The 12,191-nt window shown below is 41.6% G+C and overlaps 1 protein-coding gene across 4 annotated transcripts in view; it reads right to left on the bottom strand.

The window, feature by feature from the left end:
• Positions 1 to 10,575: 10,575 nt before the first annotated feature.
• Positions 10,576 to 12,191, bottom strand: part of Mtmr12 (myotubularin related protein 12) — a 73,341-nt gene continuing 71,725 nt past the window's right edge. For all 4 annotated transcript variants that reach the window (XM_077795557.1, XM_077795556.1, XM_077795558.1 and 1 more), the window contains one exon: positions 10,576 to 11,277. In XM_077795557.1, coding sequence (XP_077651683.1) covers positions 10,708 to 11,277 — 570 coding nt within the window. In that variant the 3' untranslated portion in view covers positions 10,576 to 10,707. The remainder of the gene's footprint in view (positions 11,278 to 12,191) is intronic.

The following is a 12,191-nucleotide window of genomic DNA, read 5'->3' as shown; positions in this document are numbered from 1 at the left end:
GGGATGTGTTTGAACTTTCTGCTAAGCTTTGGTTCAAGTACAAACTCTTGCTCTGGGCAGGGTGCTGTCACAACAGTAGACTCCTCTTCCGTACTCTATGCCTGGTCTTTTAGGTCCTCCCACAAATGAAATCACAGAGACTTGCATTTCCAGTGTTTTTCCATTTGCGGGAACCTCTCAGGAAGTTACCAGGGACAGTTTCCTTTTCCTGACCTTGCCTCCCTGGTCAGCTAGATCCTCTGAGTAGGGGGTGAAGGGTCTTCCTTTGTTCAGGGCTGCCCCACCTAAGCTCAGATTTGGAAGTTGTAGCTACCCCAGAGAAAAAGAGGAGGGAGACTGTTAACCTGGAAATTGTAGAAACAGAAAATCATAAGTGCCACATTTTAAAACTCTGCCTCAGCTAGAGATTGAGACTAAAGCCTGAGGCTACCAGGCTTCAAGTTAAAGGAAGAACTTTAACAGAGTCAGACTTTAGACCCTGCTGCTTTAAAAAAACAAAGGCTTGAACAGCCATTATACTTTCTAAACAAACAGGTAAGGAGAACAATATTTGCAATCTAGTGTCATAAAATCCAGGCCAAATTTGTACCTAGTTTATACTAAGTAATCAAACTTGTTTCCATTTACTATGAAGGGGAAAACGCTTTCCTGTAGTATTGAAAAGTGTCAAAGTTCCAAGGAATGCTTGACTTGTAATCTGTAGGTCAAGAATGTCAGAATGAGCAAGCAGGGTTTCTTAACCACCTGGGACCAGATACTTCTTTGTTGAGGATGGAGCTATCCTGTGCACCATAGGGTTTTTTTGCAACATCCTGGGTCCCTACCCCATCAGCTGCCAGTCTACCTACCCCGGCTACAAGTTGTATGAACCAAAAATGCCTGTAGACACTGCTTAATATTCCCTGATGGGCTGGGGCACAAGGGTCAAAAGAGAACCATTAAGAACCCCTAGGTTGTTAAACTTCATTTTTTTTAACACATTTGTTGAGGGCTGGGGTTGTAGATCAGTGGTAGAGCGCTTGCCTGGCACGTGTGAGACACTGGGTTTGATCCTCAGCACCACATAAAAATAAGTAAAATAAAGGTATTGTGCCATCTACAAATAAATAAAAGAAAAAAATTTTAAATTTTATTGAAGAAAACTATGTCTATAAAGTTAAATTATGGTTATCATGAGTAGTTGATTTTGCCAGGTGCAGTGGTGCAGGCCTGAAATCCCAGCTACTTTGGAGGCTGATGCAGGATGGCAAGTTCAAGAATAGCCTTAACAATTTAGTGAGACCAGGGCTGGGGATATAGCTCAGTTGGCAGAGTGCTTGCCTCGAATGTACAAGGCCTTAGATTCAATCCTCAGTAGCACAAAAAACAAATAAAAAACCCAAACAATTTAGTGAGACTCTGTCTCTAAACAAACAAACAAACAAACAAATACAAAAAGCTGGGTATGTGGCTCAGTGGTAGAGTGGCCCTGGATTCAATCTCTGGCACCAAAAAAAATTTTGGTTGATTTTACCCAGCAATTTATTATTTTTTTTAGCAATTAATTTACTGTCTATTACTTCACTAACTTTATTTTGTAACTTAACTATTAGGAAAGTGGTAGAACTTCCCATGTTAGAAAGCACCAAGACATATGGTCTTAGCTTTTTCTAAGGCTGTTTCTGATGTTGAGAGACAAAATTTCAACAAACTTAAAGATCAAATGGACTTTTATTAACAATATATGAGTCAGTCAGCACCTCATCTGTTATTAAGAAAATAGGTGCTCCATTGGGCATGGCAGAACGGTCAGTTTTTATAAGGTAGCTTTGAACAGGAACAAGGAAACAGAATACAGGTTAACATCAGGTCACTTCAGGGTACATTTTTGTAAGGGTTTAAGTAGGAGGAACTTCCTTTTCATACCAGCTTAAATTGACTGGGTGCTTTCACATTGGCTGTTGTGCTTCTCTTGCTTTTAGAAATAATTGTTCTGTTTGGGATTTTCCTTCTTCCTTAAAGTTTCAGTTTAATTACATGGCACTTGGCAACTCCATTTTGGTTTGGTTTATTGGGTCTTAGTGCAAGATCTCGGTCTAAAACAACAGCTTCTCATAAATTCTATTCAATGCTGAGAACTCTTGTGATAAATCAAGTCATTTCTAAAAAAAAAAAACAACAGACATGCTAGTTTTTCTCCACTGAGAGGAAAAGGGGAGGCACCTAATCCACAAGATTCCAAATGGATTTGCTGAGACTGGAAAGAGAAAGTAAATACTTTGATGTCACTTCATGTTGCAGAGGCCTGGACTACGGGTGGGGGTGGTGACTCGTGTGCTGAGATAGGTTAGACTAAGCCACCAGGTGCCCTGGCTTGGACAGAGGCTTTGGCAAGGATGCTGTCCTCCAGTTTGCCATGGAGAGAATGGTACCTGTCTTCCAAGGGACCCTACAGACTACAGCAGATGGTGCCCTCCCCATATCTCCGGCAGTCCCTGCCCATGACAACAGATTCCCAGGAACAGTCCGCAATCAGGCAGTGGGAAGGAGCTGATGTGTCATTTTCTAGTGGGACCACTCTGAGCTCTTGCACATGGTCTCTCGGAGAGTCCTGGGGTAGGCAGTGAGCCCCAGTTGCTCACTTGCTCACTCATGCATTCTTTATTTTCTTTCCTATCTCAATTCTCTGCTTTTTTCAGTACTGCCTGGGACCACTGCCCAAATAAAGGACTTGCACCCAAATCCATATCTCAGTCGGCTTCTGGGGGAATCTAAGACATATAGACCTTACACCATGAGCCCCAGAGCAGCAGCCTTGGTGGCCAGAGGCCATAGGTAGACTTCATGTAGCCCAGGGCTCCATACTGCTCCAAGGAATGAGAGGAGGACTCCATATATGGCTATGATTGAATATCCAGGAACTCTAATCATCACTGACTTTCCATGAAGTCTGACAGCATGTCAAAAATTATCCTAAGTCAGTTTGGCCACTCAGCTGTTGTGCCATTCTTGGGGCAAATACCAGTAGCTTCTAGAAGTTAGAGGTAGGCGGGGTTTCCTTCAGCAGGAGGTGCTTCCAATGAAAGCCAGCATTGGACCAAGTATTTCAAATGCATAAACACTTATTAACAGCACAAATTCAGTTGTTACTTGTTGTTCCTAGAGTTTGGAGGAAGGCCCACTCTCTGTCCTCAGGCTTCCACACAATACCTTCTGAGAAAGCTTCACTCCTAAGACAGATGCAGAAAGACAGCAGGCTCATGAACTCTGAGTCAGAGGATGTGAAGTTCACTGGGCCAGTGAAGTTCATAGACCTTGTGCTCTACTTCTAAGGCCTTGACACGGAGGGGTCTGATGGATTTGTATATCCTGTGGGTGTGAGGATAGGGCCTCTACATCTTTTTCTAGCCAATCACATACCTCAAGTATGTACTCATTTCACCTTTGAAAGACAATTTTAGCATTCCATGTGCTGCCAAACAACCCGTCTGGGGTAGGTTTTGAAAACATCTGAAGTGCTTATGTAGCCACCTTTGGAACTTGGATTCCTGTTTATAATACTTCAAATGCTATTTCCGGGATGGAGGCCAATTTACACACACGTGCACATACAGCTAAATTTTTTGAACATTTATGTCCTGATAGAACTGAAAAGGAACTTATCTTTAACTCTCTAGCCCTTCAGTAAAGTAGGCTGCACGAGTAGTGCCATTTTATGCAGGAGGAAACACAGACAGGGATGTGGCAGAGGATCTGTGAGTTGCAAATCAGGGTCTCAGACTCAGGCAGTCAGAGAGTCCAGATCCTCAGCAACCAGACTATACAGCTTCTGATGGGAGCCAAGGGGGGAGTCAGTGTGGAGAAATTAAAAAAAAATAGGACTTTCACTCTATTACAAAATTTGAGAATCTGAAAAAGATGAATACTCAATAATTAGTAGAAAGGTAGTAGTTCTCCTGTGAACCTGTAGATTCGTACATGTCATCTGTGGGAGCAGTCCTATTCCTGCATTTAGGCCCTGTCCCCAAAGAAAGTTGGCCCAGACACTCTTCCCTAGCATTGAAATGAGGACCAGGATTCTAGCTTTAACCTGACTGTTGTCTTGAAAACAGAGGCGCTGTAGGAGTTTCATCCCATTTCATGAACTGGAGAGATCAGGAAGCTGGCTTGAGAAAAGATCACAAGGTCCTCTAACACTGGGATCCAAGTCCCTCTGACCTCAGTCTTCACACACACATGAAATTCTTCTTTCTGGCTTAAGTTTTTGCACCTTGGAATTTTAATAAATACATACATGGAAAGTTTTTGAACTACGAAAATACATGTCTACTTCATGAAGATTCATTGACAGTTTATGTGTTACATAGCAAGACAGAGGGGACCAGAAACAGAGAAAAGTGAGGACAATGATCCAGGAAACAGAAAATGATAATATAGAGATCCTGGGAATGAGGAGGAAAAAGGCCTGGTGGAGGAAGGGGAGCATAAATATCCTAGTTCTTCCTTCGAGATCTCAAACTACTATTTGAAATTTCTTTCTTCTTTCTCCAAGTTTCATTATATCCCCTGGGGGCCAGGTAACTTGATAAGAATAGAGTTTCTCTTTTCCCTTAAAACAACAACAACAACAACAACAATATACTGCTTAGTGTGGTGATGCACATCTGTAGTCCCAGCAACTGGGGAGGCTGAGGCTGGAGGATCAAAAGTTTGAGGCTAGCCTCAGCCACTTAGTGAGACCCTCTCTCAAAATTAAAACAAAACAAACAAACGAAAAAACCTAAAATGGGCTGGGAACATACCTCAGTGGTAGAGTGTCCCTAGGTTGAACCCCCAGTACCATACACACACACAAAATAGAACCAATACACTTCTATATACATTTCCCATGTTTATAATTATTGAAGAATTTAAACTTTTATCCAATATATTGTAAAAAGTTTCAAATGTATGAAGTTTTAAGATGTTTGTGTAAGCACTGCATTGTCCTATTCCTACCTCCGGATTATCTCACTGACATTTCATTGTATTTGCTTTATCAAGCATCCAGCAATGTCCATTCCTCCATCAACTTAATTTTAGTGCAAAATTTTGACAATACTACACTCAGTATCATTAAAGAGTTCAATATTTGCTTAGTTTTTTCTTTCGTTATTTACTTATTTAGTGTATGGAACCCAGGATCTTAGGCACACTAGGCAAGCACTCTACCACTAAGCTACATCCTCACCTTATTTTTCTCTTGATGCAAAATTCAAATATAACAAAATACCCAAATCTTAAATGTACATTTTCTGGGTCTGGGTGTGTTTGTGTGTGTGTATAACTGCATAACACAAATGCTTATCAAGATATAGACTGCTGTAGCTGAGTGTGGTAGCCTGTAGTCCCAGCAGCTCAGGAGACTGAGACTGGAGGATTTCAAGTTCAAAGCCAGCCTCAGCAAAAGTGAGGTGCTAAGCAACTCAGTGAGATCTTGTCTCTAAATAAAATACAAAATAGGGCTGGGGATGTGTCTCAGTGGTTGAGTGCCCTGGGTTTAATCCCCAGTACCAAAAAAAAAAAAAAAAAAAAAAAAAAAAGATATAGACTACTATTATCATTCCAAAACATTCCTTCCAGTCCTTTCCCATCCATCCCTACCCCTCTCCCTGCCACCCAGGAAATCTCCACAAATTGCTTTCCACCGTAGATCAGTTTGGAGACAGGCTCTTTTTGGTTCTCTCCTTGCGGCTACTTTAACAGATCCCAATCAGGGTCCTCAGTCCAGGGATGCAATGTGGTCTATCTGCATTCTTTCCCTGCACAAGAAAGGCGTGCACTTGTGCCTTCCAGTGCTGAAGATGATTGAATACTGTACTCACCAGGCTTAAATCGCTTTGAAGAAGATAATGAAAGATAATGAAAGTCCTCCATTTAGGATTTTTTAAAAAGATTCAGGGCCAGTATAGTTCTTCATAAAAGACAGCCAGAAAGCTTACTGTGTATTTTACATATTGTATTATACCTCCTTAATTGACAAAGTCAGTGAAATAGAATTATGAAAACAAAACAAAACCCCCAAATCTGGGCCTGAACCACAAAATAAGCTGAGATGGCTGTTTTTGTTTTTTAATCATTATTATTTTGAACCCCTGGGGCACTGTACCACTGAGCTATATCCCCACCCTTTTATATTCTTTGAGACAAGGTCTTACTAAGTTGCTGAGGCTAACCTGGAACTTTTGATCCTCCTGCCTCAGTCTCCTCTGAGTAGTTGGGATTATAGATGTACGCCGCCACACTCCATATGTCTGTTCTTTTTTATTTGTTTTTTGGGTACTGGGGATTGAAGTCAGGGGCACACAACCACTGAGCCACATCCCCAGCCCTATTTTGTATTTTATTTAGAAATAGGGTTTCACTGAGTTGCTCAGTGCCTTGTCATTGCTGAGGCTGGCTTTGAACACGCTATCCTCCTGTCTCAGCCTCCTGAGCTGCTGGATTACAGGCATATGCCACTGCACCTGGCGATACATCTGTATTTAAAGACACAAAACCACCACTTGAGCAAATTACTGTCTTCTTCAATATGTAAGTGACATTTAAAACATTTAGTTTGCATGACACATGCTGACCTGGTTATCCACCTCATGTTTAAGTGCTTGGACATATCCCTGGTTACACTGGAACTTGTGGCACAAACAAGGACTGCCTTTTTACTCCCACTCTAATATTTTTGGCGTAGGGTGTGTGCATGCATGTGTGCATGTACATGTCTGTGTATTGGGGAGGTTCTTAGAAAGGTACATGTCAGTTGGATGTCCTGGCACATGCCTGTAATCCCAGCGCTTGGGAGGCTGAGGCAAGAGGATTCCAAGTTCAAAGCCAGCTTCAGCAACTTAGCGAGACCCTGTTTCAAAATAAAAAAGGAAAGGGTTGGGGATGTGGTTAAAAGCCCCTGGGTTCAATCCCTAATATCAATAAGCAAGCAAGCAAACAAAAAAAAGAAAGAAAGAAAAGAAAGGTATATGTCAGCATAATAAGGACATGTATCACTATAGGTCCCAGGTGCTTACCCTAATTTGTCTTGTCCCAGGGATGGCTTTATAAATATTTAGAGTCACAATGAGGCATAAGCATAACCCTGCAGCACAACTGTGTCTACAACCACTGGAGAGGGTTAGAAAGCCGACTAGTCAGGCTTCTCTGCTGCCAACAACCACTCAAAGTCAGGAGGTGACGCGAAGACACAGGTGCCAATTCTCAACAGGAACCAACCCCCCTCCTGTTTCACACTGAATGGAAAATGTTCCCATCTTTACTCCCTCATTAAGGCCCCTATGCCCTCAACTGAAACCAAGAAATAAGCAAAATTAAGAACCAGAGACAACAGAGTCCACCTAAAGGCCAAGAGCTAACCAGATGCGGAGGGCAACACTAGAAAACACTAAGCTCTCGGGTCATAACCACTTGGAAATTTCATACAAATATCAGAGAACTGAAAAGTCTGCAAGGAGAGCTTGGATTCCAGGGAGGCTTCAAGGCTGGCTTTCTGGACACAGGAGGGGGCCTGATCAGAGGGAAGGACAGCGTGGACAAGCAAAGAAGCGGCAAGCCTGCTGTGCAGGTGGGGAAGGTCAGAGAAACGAAACTTTTAAGACCAGACATGTCTCAATCTAATAAGTACTAAACAAAACTAATTAGATAAAACCCTACCCTCATAAATCATTTCACTGTGCTAGCTCAAGGATCCCCTCTGGGAGGAAAAACAAAGCCTTTTCTGTCAGTCTTAAAGGAACCAGATCCCTTCCAGCAATACAACAATAGATTCTAAAGTCACATATCCCCGCAAAAGCAAAGAAACAGTGGCGTTTAATCTCAGGAGTTAAAAACTCTTTTCTTTTAGTTACCCTATAAGGCCCCCTAACCCGACTTTATTTTTCTTGATAGCATTTTATCACCACCTGGAATTTTAAATATCTGTTTAGTTACACATTCCCAATCACCAGCCAACTGCACACGCGTGCACTCATGCACAGGAACTCCTGCCTGCTCTTCAGGAGAGCACAGCCTTGAGATTTCACAGCTCTTAACGTCTGTGGTAGGGCCTGCCAGGACCCAGGCAGGCTTACCAACATTTCCTGAATGAATGAAAAAGATTTCTCCATGTGTTAGTTCACACCAAATACAGCAGTGCTTGCAAATTGTGCTTTAATTTCTGCAATCAGATATGATGCAGTGAAATACAAGTATAAACTTTCATTGTGCATTCAGAAAATAAAAAGCACATTTATACAGATTTAGCCTAACAGCTTATTCCCTAAAAAACAAACAAACAAAAAAACCAACTTTGACTTTCATTAAAGCTAGTTTATCTTCAGTGTAAAAACCTGGAGGTATAAACAAAGTTGAGACATTACATACAGTGAATTATTAATGTACAATTCCAAACTTGCACAGTGCAGCATTTTAAACAAAGTAAATGGTCTCATTTCAGCTTTTACTATTAAGCATGATCCACATCTAAACCTTGAATATAAATTTCACAATATATAAACCCACTGAGAATTCTGTACACAAATACAAGTTATAGAAATTGATTTCAAATATAAATACATAAATCATCATGACCTTACATGTTATAACAGCTTGCTTGTCTACTTATTTTTCTATTGTAATTTTTAAAAATTATAGAAAAATATTTCGATGCACATTCAACTGCTATGAGAAGGGCCATGACCTTGTGCCTTTAAACCATACTTCGTGGAGTATAAAGCATCACACCACGCATTTTTGGAATGAAAATTACTAAGACTGAATAGGTGACTATAAATATTCATGTTATAATATGGTAACAAAAATAGTGAGCTCCATAGTGTAGCTGGGAGGCAATGGTGCAGATACGTGAGTGGAGGTTAGTGCTGGTTGAAAAAGGCCCACAGAACAACCGAGAAGTGGTAGCTAAGGGAATAATGTATTTTAAAAATCCCTACTGCAAGCCTAACACTGACCTCATTCACAAGACTTTTTTTTTGGGTACTAGGGATTGAACCTAGTGGTGCTTTCCACTGAGCCACATCCCCAGCCCTTTTTATTTTTTATTTTGAGACAGGGTCTCACTAAGTTGCTTAGGGCCTTGTTAAATTGTTGAGTCTGGCTTTGAACTTGAATCCTCCTGCCTCAGCCTCCCAAGTTGCTGGGATTACAGGCATGCACCACCATGCCCGGCTCATTCACAAGACTCTTAAGGCAACCAAGACTGCATGTGTGTTTGGCCCCCAGATGAACAGATGTCGCCCTACCCTTCACCTGTCATCTTAACAGACCAACCTGGCTTGTGCATTAAGGTGAAATGAGCAAAATGATTGTATGTACAGAAAACGATTCAGTGCAAATTAGAAACTTCTCTTTATCAATAGTTTCAAATTTTCTTATTGCCCTTGAGCAACTGAAAGTTTTTTCTAAACATCTAACATTCAAATGGTAATCTATCCTGGAGAGCAAATATATATAAAAGGCAAACATTCAATTTAAAATATTCTAATGTAGATTTTTTCCTTCTTTTGTAGGATTTGACAGGGTTCCAGTGAGCATGAAAACACTGGTCCTTACAAAGTACGCTTTCCTCCATTAGAATATAGATCACTTAGACAGCAGACCCAAGGGGGCCAGGCATCGCTGAGTTTCTTTATGGCTTTTAAATCACTGAGGTATCATGTGATAATCATCACTTCTGACGTCATGCTTCACTGCTTTCCTATGAAAGCCACATTCAAAAGTGACCCAGCCAGCAGCCTGTGAAGGTAATATTGAAGTGGGGCAGGGGGGAGTAGATGAGGTGCTGCTGCAAAAAAATACAGTCATAGGTGCTCCAAACCCTTGGCACATGATTAGCAGAGGGTGAAACACACTGTGTAGACACTGAGACTCCAGAGGAACAGAAGTTCCTCTGCGCAAAGAGATTCTGCCAGGTCAGCTGATAGGTTGAGCAGCAAGACACTGGACTATGTGCACCAAGGTGGGCAGCGGGAAGGGACAGTGACATGTGGCATGGAGCAGGCAAAGGAAAGACCTGGAGCTGTCAGCACAGGAAAGAGGGTGGGTAGCTGGCTAGCCACCCTCACATACAATGTGATACAGTCTATGACACATCCAGGAAGGTGGAATGGACACATCTGGGAAGGAAGGAGACCGGACTAAATGTCAGGATGAATGACACACTGAATTGCTCAGCTTTTCTACAGAGAAGGAGACAACAGAAAGGAAAAATGCTATTGGTAAAGTCATGTCATATGACTTACTACTTTTATCTCAATCTTTCAACTCGTAAATACCACAAAAAACTGAACTTGCTCCTTACTGAGATGGGTTATAGAGAACCCATTCTCAATGGCTGGATAAATTATATTGGCACAGAAAGGATTGGAAGAAAGTATCATGTCCAAGCACATCCTATCAAAGTTCTTTGCAGGTTGCATGTGATGCTTAGACCTCAGAAAATGGCCACAAACCTATGATGGGTCAAGTAGGAATTTCTTCCAATTAGTAATACTAAAGATATGATTTTAATTGCATAGTCTTTTGTAACCATGAAAAAAAAAATAAGAACCCGATCTTTTCCTGAAGGCCCAAGTTTTCTCCAAGAGCGCCAGGCTAATGACCCTCCCAGCCTTAGCATAGGACCAGCCCAGGGATCAACTGTCCCATTCTCCCACAAGTCATTTTCACAATCATTGTGCACACAAGTCACACATCCCCTAGATCCACAAACTCATCTTCTCGTTTGGCCAGATCTTCTTCATCTTCCAAAGCTTTCCAGCCACTGGTGGGCAAGACCGGCTTAGATGAATGTCGTTGGAGCAAAGCGAAAGGAAATAAAGAGGACAGGCGGGCAGAGTTCCTCAGCAGGCAGGGGGCCTCTGCCTGGAGGGCCTCCTGGCTGTGGTGTCTCTCATCGATTTTCTCTTGTAAGCTCTGGACTTCCTCCATCATTTCCAAGAGTTTGCTCATCGTGGCCATTCTGCCACCACCTGGGATTTGGGCTTCTGGAATCCAGCGCAAGTAGCGCTGGGCCCACACTTTGATTTCTGGCCCCTCTACACGAGGCAACAACAATCCATGGTAGTCAGTAGGCTTGCTATGCCAGCTGTCATAAAACTCTCGAAAGTTGTCTTGCAGCTCATCAGAAGAATTAATAAGTTTACTAATTCTCTTGCCCAGAAGGTTTTTAATTAAATGATCTGTCTCTTCCCTGAAAAATCCTCTTTTGGGAGATGACTTTGATTGGGTGAGTGGCAAAGAAAGTTGTCGTTGGTGCTTTGAGAGAAAATAAATAAAAATCTCTGGTTAACAAAAGAGGTAAGGTTATAGTTACTGTTATAAAAAAAAAGGCACAGCTCTGCTTTAACGAATATCAAGAGATATCAGAACTGTCATGTGAACGCATACTCATTAAAATGCGGTAACATATAGAAAGAAAGAGTGGGTTCTTATTTATTCTCATGATGCAAACATCAGACGCACACTGTACTCTCTTATTATAAAGGTGCATATGGCAGCAATGCAGAAAGCATGCTGGTACAGCAAGTGGTGCTTTCCATCCCCCACCCCCTGGAATAGGGGTACCAAAGGACACAAAGTACTTTTAAGGAATGGGTTTAAGATAGGTTAATGATTTAGGAGAGTTTAGGGATGAAGACTAATCATTCTTTAAAGGGAAACAAAATGTTTCTTCTTTGAGGATATCGGGACTGTTAACTGCTACTATATTCTGAACATCTCCAAGGAAGCAGCACTGACAACCTGAAGATTCTATCATGTGGCTGCAGCAACTTGGTAGTTTATCAGGCATTTGGCTAGAATTCAAGCCTCAAATCATAAGGATTCTTTTGAACACAGAAAACAGGCAGACGGAAGCAAAGGAATTTTGCTAAGAGGAACTGACTAAGTTGGCCAGTTGTTCTTGTCTGACATCTATATAGAGTAGAAAATATGAGAGCATTTAAATGTTTTTCCTCCTTGATAATTCTCTCTACAGCCAAAGCAAGGCGTTATTTTTTGGGGTATGCTCTAAGAGGTAATAAAGATGGCTGAAGTGATCAGAAGGTTCCAGGAACTCCTCAGTGCCCAAGGGAGAAGGTAAAAACTGTCAGGAAAAGCTGTTTTGTTTTGTTTTTTTTCCCCTGTCTCTTTTGTTTCTAACATGTTCATTTAAATTAAGAATAAATAAA

Source organism: Urocitellus parryii, chromosome 1, assembly GCF_045843805.1.
Source record: "Urocitellus parryii isolate mUroPar1 chromosome 1, mUroPar1.hap1, whole genome shotgun sequence".
NCBI lineage: Eukaryota > Metazoa > Chordata > Mammalia > Rodentia > Sciuridae > Urocitellus > Urocitellus parryii.
Note: the sequence above shows the minus strand (reverse complement) of the source record. Positions and strands in the feature narration are given on the sequence as shown.